General features: G+C 36.7%; 3 protein-coding genes and 1 long non-coding RNA gene across 5 annotated transcripts; 1 reads left to right on the top strand and 3 right to left on the bottom strand.

Annotated features, from left to right (window-relative positions):
* Positions 1-496: 496 nt before the first annotated feature.
* On the bottom strand, positions 497-8493 carry LOC111592561 (disks large homolog 5). The gene is made up of 10 exons (XM_023304859.2): positions 8210-8493; positions 7018-7124; positions 2937-6935; positions 2500-2871; positions 2098-2352; positions 1816-2035; positions 1518-1756; positions 1227-1456; positions 958-1174; positions 497-866 (listed from the first exon to the last, which is right to left on the bottom strand). The coding sequence occupies exons 2-10, from the start codon at positions 7070-7072 to the stop codon at positions 763-765; spliced, it is 5691 nt and encodes a 1896-aa protein (XP_023160627.2). The 5' UTR covers positions 7073-7124; positions 8210-8493; the 3' UTR covers positions 497-762.
* A 647-nt stretch (positions 8494-9140) lies between these two features.
* On the bottom strand, positions 9141-18275 carry LOC111592660 (ALX homeobox protein 1). Its single transcript, XM_023305012.2, has 6 exons — positions 17933-18275; positions 17479-17655; positions 15567-15889; positions 14260-14317; positions 9376-9674; positions 9141-9317 (listed from the first exon to the last, which is right to left on the bottom strand). The coding sequence occupies exons 1-6, from the start codon at positions 18273-18275 to the stop codon at positions 9141-9143; spliced, it is 1377 nt and encodes a 458-aa protein (XP_023160780.2).
* Positions 18276-20225: 1950 nt separating this feature from the next.
* LOC111592619 (MOB kinase activator-like 3) lies at positions 20226-21799 on the bottom strand. The gene is made up of 6 exons (XM_023304955.2): positions 21671-21799; positions 21409-21559; positions 20928-21051; positions 20768-20871; positions 20584-20699; positions 20226-20497 (listed from the first exon to the last, which is right to left on the bottom strand). Exons 1-6 carry the CDS (start codon positions 21710-21712, stop codon positions 20369-20371), a joined length of 666 nt encoding a protein of 221 aa, XP_023160723.1. The 5' UTR covers positions 21713-21799; the 3' UTR covers positions 20226-20368.
* LOC111592620 lies at positions 20792-21398 on the top strand. Of its 2 annotated transcripts, none has more exons than XR_002750973.2 (3): positions 20792-20891; positions 20989-21144; positions 21231-21398. It is a non-coding gene; the product is annotated as an uncharacterized LOC111592620 (long non-coding RNA). The 2 variants fall into 2 exon arrangements; XR_002750972.2 differs by having other exon boundaries at positions 20962-21144.
* Positions 21800-22101: the final 302 nt, after the last annotated feature.

Genomic DNA, 22101 nt, shown 5'->3' with positions numbered 1-22101 from the left:
AACATTCTTACGCAAATATGTAAGTATATTATGAATAAAATCGTTTATAATGTATTTAATACGTTTATATAATATACTTGTTTAGGTATATTTGAATTATGTAGCATTTAATTTTCGCTAAAGGCATTTTCTGTATCAGTTTTTTACAATTACATTTTAAGTGATTTAATAATAGTAATAGCATTTTATCAATATCCACTTTGTTCATCGAATAAAGAATTTAAATCTGAATAATTACAACTAATTATATTGTTACTTGATTTCTTTTCGTTTTCTTTTAAGGCCCATTGTGAATTTGGAAAGTTTTTTATATTGCAAGAAAAGTATTTGGATTAAGTAAGACTTCATAGTTAAAATAATACAAAGTCAATTTTTCGATTGCCACACAATTAAATATAATATGCATATTTATAATTTAAACAATAGAAATAGTTGAGTAAGGTTTAAACAAAATTTGATTCAAAACCTTACAGTGAGAATTTTTAAAACTCTCGTCCAGACAAACAACAATTATTTCACAAGTATTTAAGAGTTACATAAACTAGATCAGACATGGAAAAACATACAGAAATACGGCGCCCTTAATGCAAACGTAATATGTGGGCAAAATATGCGTTTAGCATAGACGACATTGAATACTCTATGTTGAGCGAAACGAATACAAAAATTTTGTATAATATTAATACGCACTCCAATACTATCATCATATATATATATGCATATACTTAAATCTTAGAAAACTTTACAACTCGGTAAGTTGTGCTAGCCATTTGTAATAGGGACCCAGAGAAGTTTGTCCTGTTCCTTATCAACAGCATCCTTGATCTGTGTGCACATGTGTTTAATGCTGACTCCAGGAATTACGGCTAAATAAATATAATAAAATATTAGTATAATAGCCAAGGTAGCTTTGAATGTCTCTTAGATAGCCGTTGCAGTTTAAGAACAATAACTCACCGGATATATACTGTTTGTAGTCAAACTCCAATTTCAATGCCCGTTCGTACATCTCCTTAGCTGCCTTGGCTGATATTTTGTCGGTGCCAAAGTCCCGGATATCGCGAATTTGTTTGGCCGACTTAAAGCGTAGCAACAAAACAATCGGATAAATTTGCAAGCGTTGCAGACGCTCCACCGCTGAGATCGACACATCCAAAATGCAATGGCGCCGATCCTTTAAAAGATTTTTTGTATATTTTTTTAACTTCCGTTGACTAAATACTTACAATTTTGCACGCATTACTGATAGCTTCCACGGTGGTGCATTCGAATTTATTGCCACGTCGACGATAGTCTACGAATATATTCTCCTTGAGACCCTCCTCCATCGCTTCCTGTGAACAGTCCATTGTCGTTACTTCGCACAATTTAAACAAATTTGAAAAGTCGATCTTCAAACGATCTATCAAGCACTCCGACAGTGGTCCAATGATTAGCACTGGTCGACGTATTGGTGCTGTATTCGAAATACAATTCATTAAATAAATAAACAAGCATTAACAAGACAGTTGACGTACAGTCTAGAAGCTCTACCCGCTGATAGCTAAGGACGCCACCATCATCATTTAGAATGCCTGAGTCAGGAAAAAAACTAAGCTGTGTGTTGCTAAAACTTGCTATCTCCGTTGAGTCGCGCGAAGAGCTTCGCTGGTTTTTTTTGCGACGAAAAAAAGATCGACGTGCTGACGTGCTGCCGCGTCGCGCAGTGCCTGTATCACAATCCACTACTTCGCCCGAACGCAACTCCTCCTCCACCCTTCACAGAGGAAAGGAAAAAGTTAATAAATGACTCGAACAGTTTAATACACTACTTACTTCATTTGACTGGGAATAACGCCGCATTCCTTGCGATGCCCCATTGCATCTAATTTCCATGCGCGCCATAGACCGAACGTTCCATTGAAAACCGTATTATCCACATAAAGCACCTCATCCTTTATAAAACGCAAATCCTCCTCATTAAGTTCCCCAATGCGATCAAACCCCACTCGTATATAGAACGAATCGCCTGGTTTATCCTTGATTTGCTTGAGTGCTTCAAATAAAAGGAAATCATTTATGAAAATTGCAGAGTTTGCTTGGCAAAAGGCAACTTACTTTGCAATTTGTTCTGCACGAGCATTGTAACAGTGTCCGTAAGCTTCGAGATCTCATTCGCAGCCTGTTCGGCAGTAACTCCGCTTAAATCGACCCCATTGTACTCCAATATGAGGTCCCCCTTACGTATACCGGCGTGATCTGATGGGGAACCGGGTGCCACATCGTGCACATAGATTCCTACTTTGTTGCCACCAAAAAGTTTAATGCCCAGATTCTTAGACTTATCCATGTGTAGCGTCACAAAACGCAGAGCTGAATATAATGATACAAATGTTCATATATACATTAAAGTTGGTCAACGAAGCTGAAATATCTAAGTTCTATGGCCAATAACTGTTAAGACAGTTCACTTTCAACAGTTAAGTACAGTTCGAATATTTTAATTGACTATTAACTAACCTTCTGTCGACACTGATGTCGGAGCTGAGGTCAGACTGAGCTTAGTATCCTCGTCGTAAACGGTTGAAGTAGCCGATGCGGTTGTCGTGGTTGTTGTGGCCGCCGATGACGGCATATCTTGGCTACTGCTAATGTCCGACTGATTTTCCAAGCTGTCTGTAAAACTCTGATCCTTAATGGATTGATGAGAGAGCGGCGCACGTGTAACGGATACCGCGGACGGAAGCAAAGACAGCGGCTGCATCGGCAATGTCGTTTGCACACTACGAGCCGGCGGCCGCGGAGAATTTCTAGGAGTTGGCGAGCCTGAATGATTAAGAGGAGATTCTGGTTCCAAATTGTGTATGCCTTCGTACTCAGTTGTGTGAAACTCTACAGGAGAAATAGATAATTAATAACAATAGATAAACTAATGCTGGCATTTGATATTTACTTACTCTCTGGATTATACTGCACCAGCATTGTAAAGGAATCACCGCACTGTCTCAGCACATTTGCTGCTATTTCATTAGTAGCTGCACGCATATTGATGCCACATACTTCCAAGAGTTGATCGCCCACCTGAAGACCGGCACGCATTGCGGTACTCTTGTCGGCAACTGTTGATACAAAAATACCACCGGCATTTTTGTTGCACTGTATGGTAATACCTAGCGACTTATCGCGCTTATCGATCGTGACTCTTCTAAGGTCTCCAGGGCATAAAAAATCCGTGGCAACATTCGAATTGCGTTTGCCACTGCCACTTGGCCCGCCATGGCTTAGTACCTCCACATGTACCTGAGGCATCGGCGAGCCCCTTCCACTGCCTCCGCCGCCACCGCCACCCCCACCTCCATTAATGCTATTCACATTGGCGGCATAGTTCGTGTGCAGCGCTGAGTTCATTAACGAAACGGGCACACCGGCGTTGCTGCTGGTACCATAGTGATGATCAATGGATCCGGAGCTGTTCTTGACCAGGCTGCTGCTGTTCTGTCTGTTGCTGGCCACGCTGGGATTCGACGGAATGCGTAGGCGTTGATTGTCTTTTTTTCGCGGAAAGGTTCCGCCTTCATAAATAACACCATTCCCCGACCCCACTACGCCAGCGAGACTATACGGATAATTTGTCTGCGGTTGACTATAGTCGATATACGGCGGGTGCTGGCTGTGCTGATGTGTATGTGGATGCTGCTGCGTGTGCTGACCTGCCACAAAATCCAGATCAGTGGGTATGCCAATGGTGCTGTTATTACTAGTATTTTCTAGCTGTGCCGCCTGCGGCGCCTGCGGTATCGATGCCATGGTTGGCGGCGGCGGTGAGGGCAACGTTAAGGGACTGGAGCGGCGCATGTAACGTGCACCATGACTGCTGGGCTGAAAACTGGGAAAGAGTTGCGTATGCCGATTGCCCACTGTCCCCAAGTGGGCCTGATGCGGCGGCAAGTAATTGTGCCCTCCTGTGACCAAAATGCCAGAGCCAATGCTCTCACTGTCGCTGGGATATTTGGGCACGTGCTTTGGTGGCATCGGCGGCACATTTCGTTTCCTGTAGACACTGCACTCACTTATTGGTGGACTCTTAGCCGACAGCATGGACTCAATAGAGTTTTGTGACTTGAGCGATATAATATCCACTGGTCCGCCCGAACTAGAGCCAGCCGAGCCGCTGCCGCCAGAAACACGAGGCGGCGGATGGAGCGGCATAAATGTGGTGTTCACTTTAGGCAGTGGCAGGGGAAGAGGTGGCGCTGGCTGCTGGAACATATCAAACATTTGTTGCTTGCGAGTTGGAAACTCACCAGCAGCAACTGCTGGGACGACCTGCTGCTGTGCCTGTTGACCGCTGGTTTTCGGCTGATAGAAATCACCACCACTGGGTGGTATATTCAGTGAAAAACGATGGGGGTTGTGTGAACGGATGGAACGTTCTTGCCCGTGTAGCTTAACGCGTGCATTTGCACCCATTAGCGGTGCGGGTCGCTGCATTAGTTGCTTGTCCTCAGTCGATGCGGTGACGACACCCCCATACAATGAGTGACGCGGATAGGTTACGCCGACATTGCCGGGCTGGAAGAGTGTAGAGGCCACATTGCTAACAGGGTTTGAATTGCGATTGGGATGTGTTTTGATCGCGCCACCATTAATATTACGCGGCTTAGACAACTGCGGAGGCAGCGGCGGCGGCGGCAGCTCCTGAAGTTGCATTTGTGGCTTTGGCTCAACCTGCTCAACAACATCATCGTCCTTATCCACATTGATGGGACCGGCAGTGAAGAGCGACATAAGCGCACGTTTCTTTTCGCCACCACGTTGGACTATGGTGCCTGTTGGATTGTCGTGTGAGATATTAGTGCGAGGCCAAGTACCCATACTTTTAGCCTCCTTTTCTCCCTTTTTGCCGCGCTTGTGACGCTTGAAGAGATTCTCTTTGCTCTTCTCTGAGCTATTTTCGCTTAGCACCGAATCTAGCGCCGCAATAGCAACATCGTGCTCCTGCTCGAAGCTGTCATCGGCCGTACCCGGTTTACTGAACTTCAGTTTACGGAGAAAGTCCGCAAATTTGGACGGATGTTTAGCAGCGCTACTGCTGCCGCTAGCAACACCGCTGCTACTATTCAACTGTTGCATGGAATCAATGGAGCTATCGGTTTGCGCTGATGAACTGGTCATGCGACAATGGGAATCCGACTGCTGTTCAGGCACATACTTCAAAGCAAATATGTTCACAGTATCAGTGTTAAGCAGCTGCATCACCTCATCGATGGACTGCAATGAATCCATTGATTTGTTGTTAATACTCAGCACGCGATCCCCCACGTCCAGCTCCGGCTCGTAGAAGGCCAGCGAATTGGGCTCTATCTTTGCTATAAAAACGCCCATATCCAGCTGCAGTCCGATGGCATCGCGGCTATTTGTCTTGAGTTGCACGGCATACGAGTGTCTTTTGCTGTGACGAGTGCGGGAAACGAGCAAGAGGCAGCGTGGCGCACAAGCACGTATCTCGTCGAGGACCATGCGTTTAGACAGTCCCTGACATTCCAGATTGTTCACCTTGCAAATAACATCGTTAATTTTGAGTTTGCCAAACGCTGACGAGCTGTTGGTGACCCCGCAAACCAGCTGACGCTTGTTGCTGTCATCAAGGATAATGCCCAGATCTGAGTCATGGTAGTTGCACAATTCAATTTCCAGGAGATCTTCGCCGCTTTCATAGCTGCTCAAGCGAAAGCTACGACGCGATGCAGTGTCGAAGGGCGTTGCTGTTGTCGATATTGTCTGACTCTCCAGCTGCTCCTTGAGCGCATCAATTTTCTTCTGTGCCTCATCCTTTTGCTTCTTAATTTTCTCACTGTCGCGTATGGCCATTAACAAGTCGGATATCGCCTTGTCACGTTCCTTGCGCAAATTGTCACAGAGCGTCTTCACCGAGTCACGCTCCTGTACGATTTTCTCACGCTGTGAGATTGCCCAGTCTCGCACACGCTTCGCCTCTTCGGCGTCTTGCAATGCGCGCTCCACTTCAGATTGAGCCTTGTCAAGGCTCTTGCGTAGCTTTTCCAACTCCTCTTTGCTGTCGTTGCTGAACTCCTTAGACCAACTGCTTTCGCGCGATTTGAGCAGATCGCGTTTCTTGTGCTCGGCATTTGCTAATTGTAGCGATTTCAATTCGGACTTGTATACAAGCTCATCTTTTTTGAGACGATCGATTTCCTTGTTGGCCAACGCCAGGTCGTCCGACATTTTTTGATGCTCCTGCAACACATTATCTTTCTCAGAGAGCAGCTGATTTAGTTCCTCTGTCAGGGAAACTACGTGTTTTGTCTCCTTAGACAAGAGAACTTTTAAGGTTTGATTCTCGTCGCCACGTTCACGATAAAAGTTTCGCTCCTTTTCCAATTCAATGTAGGATTTCTTGTATTTCTCACGTTCCATAGCTATCAAATTGCGTTCCTTCTTCATTTCTGCTAACTTCTCGCTGCTGTTACAACTGCCATCGCAAGGCGTTTGCATTTTACCATAGTAAAACGCATTATTGCCGGGAGTCGATGGCTGCGCAGCTGAAGGATTTCCGTTGTTTTGATTTTGATTCTCAAGCAACATCAATTTATGTTTTAGGCGCGCGCTCTCAGCCACAATGTCCGTATACTTGTTTCGATCGGCCATGTAGTGCTCTTGATACAGATTTAGTTGCGTCGCGAGCTCATCACAACGTCGCTCCGAGTTTGAATGCTGATGTCGAAGCGTGGTGAGGTCACACATCGCCGACTCGTACTGTGATTGCAGTAGTTCATATTTCTTTCCATTGCCACCAACTCCCCCACCGCCTCCTACACTGTTGACCACCTTTGTTGGTCCATTGTTGTTGGCCATATTGGCGGCCGTTGTGCTACCACTCGAGTTCGAAGGCGGGCGCAATGTATTATCATAGCCCACATATTCCGAACTTTCTTCTGCAATTATAATAAAAGGATGAACGAATTTTTTAAAATAATCTTGTACAATTGACGCCTCTGCGCTGTGCTTTAAACTCACCCTCTTGACTGCTTGTGCTGGTCAACGAAAGGTCACCAGATGCCATTTTCGCCATCACGATATCATAATCATTTTTTTCTTCCAATATGCAATAATATGAAGTTAAGCTAAAACAATAAATTGCAAATGTTAAACCAGATTTCGAGATGCGATTTTAAAATCTATAGCGTAAAATATTTCTTTTTTTGATTTCAATGCGTACTGATCCTCATTATCCTGTCCACCTAATTTCTATACTACATTTATATTTATTTAATTATATTATTTTATATTAATATTTATCATTTTAATAATTAATTTTAGCTTGTGGATGGAAAAGTATTTTTGTCAAATTTTATTTCTGTATAATATATTAAAATTATAAAACAATTAAATTTCCGGTTGCAACGGGCAATAAAAAGCTTAAGACAAGGCGGAATGAAGACTTAATAGAGTAGCAGAAGCTTTAAACTAGCTATAAAGCTAGTTAAGCTTTTAAAAGGCTAATGACTCTAATATCGCTAACTTTTGTTGTTGTTATTGTTGCGCAAATTGAATGCACGGTGTATCTCATAAGTAAGCACAAAAAGTGGGAGAGCGGCGACAGTAACTAACTAACAAACTAAAAGAATTAATTGAGTCAGCCAAGCAGAAAGTGTAAATTAAACGCACTTCGTGCATTCCCAATCGAAGAGAAAAAGTTGACGTATTATAGAAAAAGGGAAAAATATGAGAGAGAGTAAGAGAGACGGAGACAAACATCAGGAAATTTTGCCAATTGGAGTGAGCGTTATGGAATAAAACATATGGACATACATATATGTATGTGTTAATGTGTGTATGTATATATGAATATGCGTTCTCTTGTACATGTATGTATGTATGTTGGAACACACACACAGCCGCATACGCAAACGCAACAAATGAATGAAAGCGAACGACTACACCCCATTTCAGCCCCTGTGCTTCATTTAACGTTGAGGATGCGAATGCGCAACTGGCAAGTTTACCTTTTACTGTTGTTTTTATATATTTTATAATTGTAATCCAACAACAGTCAGGACATAAAATAGATTAAAGGTCAAACTCCGAAAGAAAAAAATGTATTTGCATTGCCCACACACACACACATACACAGATAACATATGTTGATGAAAATCATCTCGAAAAATAAATTAGAAATCACAAATATAAAAAATACGTAAAAAACAACCTTCAGATTTTAGACACTGCAAACGTCACTTCTTTATTTTCACTCTATGTTCGTTTCATTACTTTAGGTGGAGATCGGATCTTGGTGGCCGATTAGGCGGCCTGTTGGCTCGATTTTATCACTTCCCGTTCATTGTAATTTTTCTTTATTCAGTTGTTGACGTTTACGGTTGTTAATTGAATTGATATTGTATTTTAAATTAAATAACTTTATTTCAAAGAAAAGAAATATTAAATAAAAATAAAAAAATTTCGCTGCGAAAGTTGCAGTGCGACCGTATCCTCCGAAACTGAAATACTGATGTACGATTTAGCTACGAAAATATTTGCCAGAAAAAATACCAATTCATCTAAGCCATCGCTCAAATATGCAGGTCGGGGTAGTCCGCAAAATTTAAATACGATTTAAAAATGCCTAACATTAGATATTATGCGTTTTGTTTTTAATTTGTTTTGTTTGGTAATTTGAATTTTTTCTTAAACTGGTGGGTAGATTAATAATTATTTGCTTTATTTTGTTGTTATTAAAGTTCTATGTTTAAGTTTGTTTATTTTCTTCGAAAGCTTCGAGGCATTACAGAAAATTCGTATAAGTTACGACTGCTCCTCACGATAACGAACGGTTTTCTGTTAAAAAAGTATTTTATGAATACAGTTGTTATTTGGTATTATTTTGTTATATTGATGAAATGCTGGTATTTTTGTTATACTTTTTGAGTTGAATCGAATTGAACACATTAAACAATTTAAAAAACAAGACAACTAAGCATTTATTTATTGAAACATATAGATAGTAAATATATGTTAATAGTGTTAAATATAATTATTGTAATTTTTCTTTCAAATATCAATATTTATATGTAAATAGTAATTGTCTTAAAATAGACAACTCTATACTAATCTAAACCTAATTAAAATACGTAAATTATGTACTAAATAACTATATCTGCTTCAAGCCCCAATGATTCCGAGTGCTTTTTCGCTTTCATACGTAAATCCGCTATGCTAGAATTCTTGTGTGCTGCAGCAAAGGCGGCCAAGTGAAGCGGATATTGCGGCAATGGAAAAAGTCCAGCGGGTCTACTCCTATTACTTATTGCGGCCGCATACTAAAAATATATTGAAATATATGAAAAAGACATATAATTACGCGTATGCTCAATTCACCTGATGAGCGGCAGCTGAGAGTATAGCTGGATCGAAGGCGGAAAATGCAGCCGCTGCTGCAACGCTGCCTGAAAAATGTTCGGCTGCAGCCGTTACAACGGATATCGGAGATGGAGGCCGTTTATTAATTATGTTGACGGCGTTCTTTCCTGCTTGCTGCTGTACACTACATAGTCCATTGGTTGAGGGAATCATCGCCGTGTTTGTATTTCGGATATTCGCCAAGTTAACATAAGGTGCAACACGACACGGCTCAAGCGGCGTCGACACCGGCGGACTTCGACTGCTCAATAAAATCCCTGAAATATTGCAAATATTTTGAATGAGAAATTAAACAAACTTTAGATAGGTAAATATTCAGTATTGTCAGCTAAAATTTCAATATAATCAATGCGTTACAATTTATTTCTTTTATCTAACAATTAATAAGAATTTTTAAAAATTCTTTTTGAACTTTATATAAACAATTGCACTTATGTATATAGTAAATAAAGTTAAATATTAATATATAATTATTATATATTAATATTTTATATAATTATATATATTAATATTATATATATTTGTTAAATAATTACATAATAAATAAAAACTTTAAAATTATTTAACAAAATAAGAAACCTGTAGCTTTTGTAAATAACATTTTATTATTATTTTAACACATAAAAAATATTCAATATAAACAATGAAGAACATTTTAGTCAGGCAACCGACGGCAAAATTCATCTTCACAGTACAAAAAAACTCCAAGTGACAGGTCAAATAATTTATAACTCCATCAGTGGATGACCTCATTAAGATTTTTCCTAATTCATCACGTCTTTTTATTTGACATATAGAGATGTCAACAGTAATCCTTAGGCCAATGGTAATAATATGTGTGTATATATTTCAGATTCTAAATGCTTGCTCTAATCATAAGTTGTTCAATATATAGTTCCGACCTGTAGGTAAACTTCTAGTATTATTAGCACCGAAATTCTTTACTTTCATGTGGACAAATGCAGACTCTGTCAAACCAATATATTCTTTTCGCTTTGTGAATGGCTAAACTAATAAGAGCTTCAAAGGCTTTAGACATATTATCACAGGACTCAATATAGATTAATCGAAATCATTTGTATATGATAACAAAAAAAAGAAAGAAAAAAGAAAAAATTGTAATCCGAGCGTTCACATAAATTATTCACATAAATTAAACAAATAATAATAATAATAAGGTTCTGCCTACCCGTCAACTTAGTAAAAATAATTTAAAAAAAAAAAAAAAAATATATTTAAAATTCCTTATGGATATTTTACGATAATTCGACTTTAATATTTTTAAAAACAATTTTCTATAAAAGCAAAAAAAAAAGGGAAGCTTGTAATTTAGGTACTTTCTGCAGTATATTTATTTATACATTAATAAATAAGGCATAGCTTGGTCCTTTAAAGTACCTTTAGTCATATAAGTTAACATACTTAAGATAACATTGTACTTCAAAGTACCTTTAGTAACATAGCTTAACATTTATAAGACAACTGAATATTTTAAAGTACTTCTAGTAACATTGAAATAAAGTTAAAGGTAATATCAGATAAATATATCTGATATATGAGTTGTCTGCCTTCCAATGATGCTTAAAATTCCGCACAATATGTTTTTCGTTTACTGAAACGCGGTCCAAAATTGTGCTTCCTATTTCCCTCCTCTGCTTGAGTAAGTTTGTTTCCATGTGTAAATAATTTACACAAGGACATACCTTAATACAAGTACATAAATACAAATGAACATCCCAATTTGGCAAATCGGTACAAAAATTCGTGACAAGTAATTGAATTCATTTTCTAATTTATTGCCATGAAAACACCCTCGAGTTGAGTTGAGGGCTGGATTCACTGGATTCGCTGGATTCTCTCGCACTTACTGCCACAATCTGCTGCTGGTGATGCTGGGGGCGACCCCAGCACTCGACCAAGGCCAGACGGACACATATCAAAATGACACTCCAGGGAGTACAAGGCCAAGACCAGGTTAGCCTCGTCATTTATGCAGTGTTTTGCTTTTGGGGCGATAAAAAGTCTGAGAATTGATATAAGTCCATAAAACGATTCCTTACTCTGTATGAAAAAGGTTGTGTGTGTGTTTTTTTATTCGAATTTTAATTTGATTACTTTATTTTTGCTTCCACGACCGTCTCTCCGCCACGCTTTCCCCTCCACAAATACACTTCATTCAACAATTTATGTGCAAGCCCATGCACTTTAGTTAAACTCGAGTAAACTGAATCATTGATATATTGTAGTCCCTAATGCTATTTCTTATCGCACCGTATGTATGCAATTTTTTCCTGTTGCTATGAAATATAGCTACAAACATGATAAAAAAAATAAAGGTAATTGGATGTAAATAATAATATTACATATTCTCTATATTACAGTTAATAACTTTTACTTAAAGAAGAGTTTGTGCATTGAGTACTCTTGTTACTTTTAGTTTTAACAGTAAAATGTCCCAATAAAATTTCCCAATATCAACATAAGCTCTGTTAACTTGGTCACGAGTGCGATCACAGTAGTATTCGCGAATCACTGTTATTTTGCATTTTATTTAAACAGATAACAGAGACAATGTAACTTAATTTTATTTATTTTATAAAGTGCCTGGCAATTTAACATACTGCTTCCCACAACTTTGTGTTGTTTAATGGTTAGCTGGTCTCTTAAGTTAAGTTTTACCGAAAGGGGAACCCACTGTTAATCATTTACACACTGTTAAATTACAGTAGACTGCTTTAAGTGCACTTCTTTTAGTTTCAGCTTCAACGAGAAAGATCACAGTGCGATGTCACTCTGTTAACACTCACTTTCTGCTAAAACTCACTCTCTGTTAACACTCACTATCTATTAAAATATTTGAATTTTGGCGCGCATTCTATTAGATAACGCGAATAATAAGAACAACATGATTTTTGCCAAATTGTAAACGTATTTAATATGTGCAATTAGGCTTGCATAATGCATAATAGCAAATATATACCGTCAATGGAGCCCACTGTTTGAATTGAAACTGAAAGCAAATCTAAGCAGTATATCGGCATGATATTCCTGTACATAAAATGGCAAGTTTAATTACACAATTATTGTGAATATTGGATCATTTATGATTAATTTATATAAACGCTTAAAATTTAAAAACAATTAGCAAATTGTGTAACTTGCATTAAAGAGACCAAATTCAGAACATATGTGAGATAAGTTAACAGATATCTTGAAATAACCAAGTATTTTACAATCCATTTTAAAAGAGAATTTTTCTTGTGACTTGTTTCGTTAAAGCTTAAAGTGACTGAAAATTTTCCTCATGCACATCTATAAGAACACTTTTGCACCCCAAGTTCAACATGTTTAAAGACTTAAAACGTTATTACGTTACAAATAATTGTTATGTTGCATCCAACTTTGACTTTGACTGTGAGTCTCAAAACGGAGTCCCCGTCGTGCTCTGTAGCCAGAATCACAAAGTCATAATTAATAGATATCATACTGCCAGAGCAGCTGGATACTAGTAAGGTTGAGAACAAGAGCGAGATAGCAACATATCAATTTAATTTACATGTATTTAATAATTATAAGTGTAGGGATTGTCTATATCAAGAAGCTGGCAAACCGCTAGCCGCGTTCACCAAAAAGTTTCTACTTTTACGTTTCCTCTTTAATTTCTATTTGCACCCTTCTTACGTTTGTTAATGCCATCCTAAGCCACAATCCTTCCTCGTCGTTATATTGAACACGGAGTTGATTTGAATTTATGCAAATTTAAAAGAACACGGCAATTAGTTAAGTAAATGTTGAAAGTTTACAGCTTAACTGTGTTGCCTTAATGCCTGTACCCTCTATGAAAATATTTAGCCAACTGTTTAACGCAATATGTCATGGTTTCGCAGTATATTCAAATGTATCATCATTAATATAGCAAAACCTTCACCCTCTTCTCTCTGATTGCTTCCTTCCCGTTCATTCATCAACGCCCCCTCAGCGCTCCGCCCCCAGCTCGGCCTCAGCTCAGCGGATAACATTTTTATTTTCCACTTTTACGGCTGGAATATTTAATTTGATTAAGTTGGCAATGATTTGTGTCGCTGTCACCAGGCCGCTGTTATATATACACAGATATGGCAGATATAGAAAGGGGAAATTTTCTTGCGATTTTCGAAAAATCACAGCAGATGCGAATTTCAAATGTTGAGCAATAATTTTTTTATTATTAACCTTGATACAAATTTATTAAATTGTCATGCTCGTTTTTGAAGTGAAAAGAGTATATTCGTTTTGCAGAGTGTCCTGCTGTCTGCCTAGTGACTGTGCAGGCAAGCGAAGAAAAATCGGGTAAAATCTGCCATTGATACACGGACTCCAAGACTTAACTAAATTACAATTAATTTAGGATTGATTAAGTTATGTTATATTTTTATTGATATACATATACTAGGCCAAGGGATAAGTGCTATGTACTCCACGTGCCACACTTAAAGCGAAGTTCATCAAGTTTTTTATAAATATTATAAATAAGTAGTATAAATAATATAAACTGTGCATTCAACATTATAAATGAGTTAAGTCAAGGCCTATTTTGCATTCAATTTAGTTGATTTTGGAATGCAAGCAAGCATAATGCAGTCGGTTACACCCAACTTCCTGATAGGTTTTTATTGCAACGAGTATTGTGTTTGGATTCTTGTTTCCTAGTACAAATTCGAAGCATGTTCATTAATTAAAAATGTATTCTATAAGATATTTGATAAATAATAAATTCTTTTGCTGAGCTATCTGAAGAGAACCAAAAATACTCGTTAACAATAATAATGAAAGTAGTTGCTCTACATGAGTAGTATTACTTACCCTTATGCATTTGATTTTCATGTTTGCGACATTTCGCTCTTCGATTTTGAAACCAAACCTGTAAAAAAGGTCAAATTAAATTCAAGATTTATAATTTAATTTGGAGAGGTTATTTCATTACAGAAGTGAAGAAAACATTTTCAGAATAAAAAATATTTAAAAATTCGATTTCAGTTAAAAATTTATATTTTGAACTAGAACCGTATACCTATTAATTTAGTTAAACACCTCGAACTAAATGTTTTGAATTTTGCACCATATATCAAAATCTTAATGCAGGAAGGTTCGTCACATGATTTAAGAGCTTTCACCCGAATGTGGCTAAATAATCCTTGACTAGCCAAACATATATCGAAAGTCCATTTGTGGAATATGCAACAAAACTTTTGGAGCTCTAAGTGTAAGCATTGCTCATTTCCATTACTTACAATAAATTGATTGTAAATAGTCGAGTGTAGGACGGGACTTGTAATTTATAGTAGTTGCAGGAAGAACCAGTAGGTTGTTCATAGATTACCACATAGCGGTCCATTAAGAGTCGCCCTGATTGAGCATTTAACTTGTAATCGGCCCCCTGTTGTTTCGACGATTCTCTTACTTCAGTATAATTGCAACGAAGGGCGGCGTAAACCACTTAACACCCCATATCTCTTTTTTCGTAGCGCGCTGCGTAGCTCTGGTGGTTGCAAAGCCAAATTTAGTTACACAACTTTCTTTTGGTGTAGAATGGAAAGAACAGTTATAATGAATATCAATTGATTTTCAATTTGTGCCCTGGCCTTTGGCTAACTTCTGCATATTTATCATTATCTATTTGTCAGTCCAAAAATATTTGACGACAGTTCTTAATACTCTCGCTCTTGAGATGAAGGGAGTTTATTGGTTTTGTGCGATGTATATCAATATGTTGGCACTTGAAATGCGTATACTCATAGTATTCCATAGGAATTGGGCTACAGATTTGGAATTTTTTTGTCTTTATATAACCTTCCTATGAGAACATATCGTATATTCAGTTGGAGTGTCTCAAAGTCAATTGTAATATATAGTATATATGTATTGTGTATATTAAGGAAATTGGGTAATCTCCCATTGACTGATCCAAAACTCTACATATATCCATGCCCACTGAAGCGTAATTGATCAGGAAGAACTAAAACATGTCAGCCACAATTTTCGGGTAGTTAACACTCGATCTTCTCTACAGATAGACGTGGTCTGCCCTTTGAGCCATGGCATAGAATATCATTGATTTTGTTTATAAGCCGAGTATTAGGTAGTTGGTTACACCCGACTGCTTTTCTTACCTGCACTCGTGCTTCACTCAGTCCCAGGCGCTGACTCAACTCCTCACGCATAAAGGCATCTGGGTAATGGGTCTCCTCGAAGAGTCGCTCCAGTTCGTTCAGCTGCTCAAGCGTGAAGTTTGTGCGCGATCTTCGCTGTTTGCTGCTGAGTCCTGAGTGTTCCATGCGGCCTATATTGGTATCTCCTACGCTTGATTGTGGCTCCGGCGATATAGATATAGACTTTTCAGAATTCACCACCTTGTGCAATGACAACTCTGGGGAATTACTATCCTCCGAGCATTCATTGATGTTTATAGTAATCGTTGCAGGCGTTTTCGTTTCTGTTGTGATCAAATCAAATGGCAAATACCGATTTAGTTGTTATCTAGTATCTAAGTATATATATTAAATGAATATGAATCTAAGTAAGGCTTAAACTAATACTGATGCATGCATATGTGTGCTCTGCTAGATATTCCTAATTGTGATTACACCTTTGTATAACACAATTTCATACTCAAAGGTTTTATATAACACATTTTCTTAGCACTTAAAGTAAAGTATACCACTTTTATATACTCATAAACAATTTTATTCCGTTTAACACATATGTATATTCTCAATTTGATACACAAGACTTAATTGTATAACACATAGTTGCATAGTTATGTATAACTGTTATGTATAACACTCTGCTTCAGTACCTCTAACACTATATAAAACCATTGGTCACCAATCTCATGCACAATCGTATTGTATAACACATATAGTTTTCATTTAATACACATATTTTGATTGTATAACACTTTTGTTCAGTATATAATGGAGTATTACACTACTCTTATCCATGAAATTCAGCCATTTTGTAAAATTCATTTATACCAAAATTCATATACAAAAAATTTGTAAAACACATCAGTGTTATAAGCCAACATTTTTAATTTTATGCTGAATCGGTTAGTATAACACCTTTTTAAACTTCCGCTCCTACACAATAGTTTTGTATAACACTTCTGTTTTTTTTTAAATTAATTAAATTAAATTCACAACACTTGTTTATATTGTCTTATTATTTTGTATAGCTCTTATATTCCAAATAACACTGTGGAAAATCACAAACATTCCTAATATCATAGACATGGAATTTGTATAACACTTTTTAATCTGCTGCACAACAGATTTGTATAGCAACATGACACAAATTGTTATTTACGGTTGAACAGTAATACGCTTATTGTTAATACTGTTATACTATTTTGTATAACTCTATTTTTAAAACTGTATAACACAGGCCAACAATTTATATATAATGTGAAAAAGGCGTGTGTCTTAATAGGTCTTAAAAGCAAAATAGATCGGGCAAGCTGCAAAAATAAATCCGTTCTAAATGTGAAAGGCAGTAAATATTTACGATTATATTATATTTTCAATCAGATAATCAGATCGCTAACTATTCTTTTTTATTCTTTTATTCTATCACACTATCACTCTTCGTATTTAAAATATATGTCAGACCCAAATGGGATTAGACGAGTTATGTGGCTACGCTTATTTGAGGGCATGTTTCAACAGTTTTTCAAGTAGGACACATAGCAATTAGTGTTATGAATATTCACTAAAAATCAAATATAAATACAGCTTGCTTGCGTGACATGCCGAATGATGTTTGAAGTTAGAAAATTTTGATCATTAAGTTTTACAGTTCAGTTTTTACAGATTTTTTATACAGATAAGCCTATAAATTATACATAGCATGCAATTCTAACGCCGTATATAATTCATAGTGTTAAAGCCAACTTCTACAGCATTTGACAACTAGTATATCCTTTAAAGAGTCCCTTTACAGCACTCTTACTCGTATTGTTCAATTTATCTACTTTTCGTTCGTTGTATTCTTTTTTATTTTATTGTTTTTTTTTTTTATATTTACTTGACGAGCTCTCGATCTCAGGAACTTGCATATTATTTATGCACTTGCTGCTGGTTTTACAATCTGCATCTTGAAATTTCACGATCAGGTCACCATTCAGCTTCGAACCATTCGCTGTGCTTGAGATACATGTAGTCGAGTCATCGAAACGGGAGGATCTCTTTTCACATTTTTCATCTAAAATTATATAAAACGAATTGAAATTTAAAAAAAAAAACTAAAAAACCCACTTGAGATATGATTTGATAGGGATATATATGCCATAACCATATACTTTATGTGTTTAAATATACTTATATTTTGGCTAACGTATAACAAAAATAGTTCCACGATCAAACAAGAGAAGCTCAATATGTTTGTATAACTTCTAAATTATAATTATTTATAACTCCTAATATAAATGGTCTTATCAAAATAGTTATAATTGCTATTTCTAACTGATTAACAGAATTACCTTCTGATTGTGCATCCGTTACCAATAGGTCGGAAATTAACCAGTTTTTTGGCTTTGGGGCAGGATCAGTCTTACGAAACTCTTCACTATCCGAAACAGTTGCAACCGATTGCTGTTGAAGCGTACGAATTTTGACCAGGGACAGGGGCTTAGGCAAACTCGCGTCATCCTCGGAGCTATTCTCTTCGGCTACCGAAATATCGGTTATATCAATGTCCATGGACTCTTCACCGTTAGCACAATCATCAACAGATATTCTGCCCAGTCGGTTCGGGCTCACTAATATTGACTTTGTGGCCGATGTCGTTGCGTCGGCTAGTTTATGGATGCGCGCACTTGTCATCGAGTTGAACAAATGGTTGACTCGATTATTTGTTAAATTAAACTCGAATGATTTATTTACAAACTGTGCTAATTGCTCCATCTCGCCTCAGTACAATTAGATATTAAGCTTTTTTAATATTCTTCTTCACAGCACTTTCACTCCGATGCACCATAGTTGCTCTTACAAAATAAAACGCTCGACTACTTCACAAGGAACGCCAATAGCATTACAGGTCCCCATACAGTTCCATTCCAATTCAAATATAAAAAAACTTACATAGAGCTAAAATCTCTCTCTACGTCTTTTTTTTGTTGCTCTTAACTGCTGCGCATGCCATTCTGCTGCCCCCACTGGGAGAGAGTAAAACACGCACAAATACGCTGAGATTCCTTGGATCAACAAGCAATTGACATTTGGCACATATTTAAATATTTAGATAATTGTAATTTAATTAATAAAATTTAATATTTTTATGCTAGTTTCGTATATATTATATAGAATTATAACCAATACATTAGGTAAATAAATACATAGTAATAATAGCATTTAAGCAGCTGAAAGTTAAGCATAAAAACTACCGAAATTTTAACTTTTATTTTATTGTTTAATTTTTAATTAAATAAATTAAATAAAAATAATTCATATATTTTATAGTTAAGTTAAGTTTTTTCTGCAGCTCTCATTGAGTAAATCGACTCGCTCCCTTTTGGCCGCGCTCTTTGTCGACCATTCAGAGCAACCCCTAAAGAGCCAACGGCTCGTCGCGCCGCAGAGTCGTAGAAGGTGTCGCTCCCTGTCCGACACGTATATGTATATTCAATTTATTCTCATTGGTCTTTACGTGTTGTGTTGGTTGTTTTTGTTGTTGTTGTAAAGTGGTTGTAGGTTGCTTGGCTCAACCCAACTTTACTGTTATTGGTTATAGCCGCTTTATCCTGTATACACATTAACTGTGTATAAAACACCTAATAATTTTCTTTGCAATCGCCTCTGTGGGTGGAGTTTCACGTTGTTCGCAGTTTATCCCTGGATTAAATTGATGAAGATATCTCTTAAGCATTCGGCAAAATATGTATCACTTAAGTTTATAATTGCATTTCAACTAAAAGTATATAATTGCTCGACTTGCATGTATAATGTGGGATTAGAAATGCTTAAATTCTCGTATCTTGCCTTTGGCATATGAGAAGTCAACGTCAAGACCGCCGGCTTGAAAGGTTTGAAGTTGCTTAAAGACTCTGCAAGCAATTCTTTGTCAAATAAACAGTTTTGCCTTATTTTTTATAAACTACCAAGTTCTACTCAGGAGAATCTAAGTGAACCAAATCCAAAGTTTACAAATTTTAGTGTTTGCCAAAAAGGCGTGAATCCTTACAGTTTTGATACATAATAATGATATTTAAGCTTAATTAGTTGCTAGCAAATCATTGCAATGCAAAACATTAAATGAATAAATAATTATATTCCAAGCCAATACTTGTCTGTGGGAGCTCTCCTAGTCGGCTGGTTCAACAGTGTCGCAGCCGTGTGACTGAGATTGGCAGAGTCACCTGCGCTAGTTTACGCTCAACATTTGATGGGTGGTCTTAACTTCCCTTAAGGAACAGTGACTATTGTAGCAGAGCTTAGGTAGTGGAGCATGTTGAAGAGGAAGAGGCAGTTAAACGGGCCAGGATCGAACTTCTCCTAGTCCTTTTCTGACCCTCGTGTACTTTAATGCAATCAATTCAGAGCATCTCTACGATTGCTTATAAGAATATATTTATATATAAATACATATATAATCTATTAACACAATAAATCACAGCTAAAAAGCTATCATACATCGTTCCACCAACCTTAGTTTCCAATCATATTAGACAATAATAGTATTCATTATTTAGCTTTTTAGATCGATGAAACTTTTAAATTCATCGAAAATAGAAATTGTTTGGCAAAACACCTTCTGATCTATTTTATTGTATAGTTTTTGACATAACAGACTTACAGCTAACATACAATCATATACATATATATCAACTAAATGTAAAAGCAACATAAAATTATGACTTGAGATTAAAAGTTATATATATATATAAATATATATAATAGTTAGCTTTAGGCTTGCGAAACTATTGCTCTTTATCTTTACAAATTCTGGATGTCATTTCCTGCAGTGGTTCTAATTCCTTGGCAGATATCAGTTCGAATTCCTGAACAAAATAATAAAAATGCTTATAGCACGCATTCACGTGTGCTTCCTGCAAGTAAAAAAGATGCAAATTATGCAATTACTTCAATAATATTTCATGTTCATTAGTGTTATTAATCATTGCCTTTCACTTACCGCTCCGATTGTAACTATCCTATCAAAATGGTGAATATAAACATGTACAAAGACGCGAAATAATCGTGTTAAAATCTTTCGACTTAGTGAGCTAAATGACTTCGGAAAAGGAACATCTACAATAAAAGAAAACAAAAGCATGGATAAAATAATATTGTTTAATTGGACTTTAATCAATTTGTACCTGTGGAAACGGGAAATATTGCTTCATTGTTTATCTGAGTCTCAATCCACTCCATCAGCAGCTCAATATATTTTTGTGCAGGCAGCGCAGTGGGTTTTTTGTATCTATAATTTAATAATGAAATGTAATTATCTATATTATACATCTATTATTTGCTTACATATCTCCATCCACCCATAAATATTCATATTTAGAGCCACCTGACATTGTCGGACACGTAGTCTCATTGCAGAATTCAGACACCGTACCATAAATGAGATTGATGCGATTGAAGAAGTCAACAACTGTAAAAGAAGAGCAATATATTATTGAAAGAAGAGCCAGTCATGCAATACAAAGATGGGACATCTAGAATAAACTCTTCCGCACAACATCAGGTAAATGCTAATACATATACAACGGGTATAAGGGTGCGCGGATACTCTTCTCCGTACGTTATTACCATGCAAACATAAATAAACAGGAGCATCGGGGTTCCCGAACGATCACACCTTATCTAATGGCTGTCCAGCACTAATAATTGGCAGCTCTAGAGAGTAAAGAACCTGAGTAACTACGATGTTGAGCGTGAGCTGCCGTCCAAATGCTTTGTGTGAAAAACTTCGTTCTTGATGTCTCATCTACATATGAATGTACTGTACCGTGCACTGCTAACCAGTCATTCATTTTCTCGCCTTCCGGCAATCGTACAACTTGACGTAAATTAATTCCAGAGTTCAAACTAGCTTGCGCCTGTTTATGAAGTGAATAGCGAATGGTACCGGCGGTAAATCTTTTATTTGGCCTAAAAGTCTGCAAACCAAAAAAAGCATTTTTATATTAATAAGTCCATCAACATTGCTGTTAAGATTGTTGCCTTGTACATATTATAATAATCTATCAAGCATATATACATTGACATACCTTTCCCTTTTGAAAGAAGTCCAAAAACCCGTTAAGGGCCATTTTGCGGTTGGCTTTTATTTATTTTTATATATTATATCTAATTATAAGAACACTTTACCTCAACAAAACATATGTTGAAACAATGTGACCCACTTTAAAATATAAAAAATACTAAAAGAACATCCTTATATGTTAATTAACAGTATGTCAAAAATAATTATTTAATAAAATTACATATTTATCTTGTTGAGTGAAGAAAATAATTTATTCGAATTAAGAATACCACACTACAGAAAATTAAAAGAAAATTAAATTCAGTGTGTCAACGAACGGAACATTAAATGTCTTAAAAAAATCTAGATTAATCGGTATTTTTATTATTTCATTTTTCATGTGTTTATTAGTTATATTATTTTTTAATTAATTTAAGAACAATAGAAATAACTATT

Source organism: Drosophila hydei, unplaced genomic scaffold (assembly GCF_003285905.1).
Source record: "Drosophila hydei strain 15085-1641.00,03,60 unplaced genomic scaffold, DhydRS2 tig00000149-arrow-pilon, whole genome shotgun sequence".
NCBI lineage: Eukaryota > Metazoa > Arthropoda > Insecta > Diptera > Drosophilidae > Drosophila > Drosophila hydei.
Note: the sequence above shows the minus strand (reverse complement) of the source record. Positions and strands in the feature narration are given on the sequence as shown.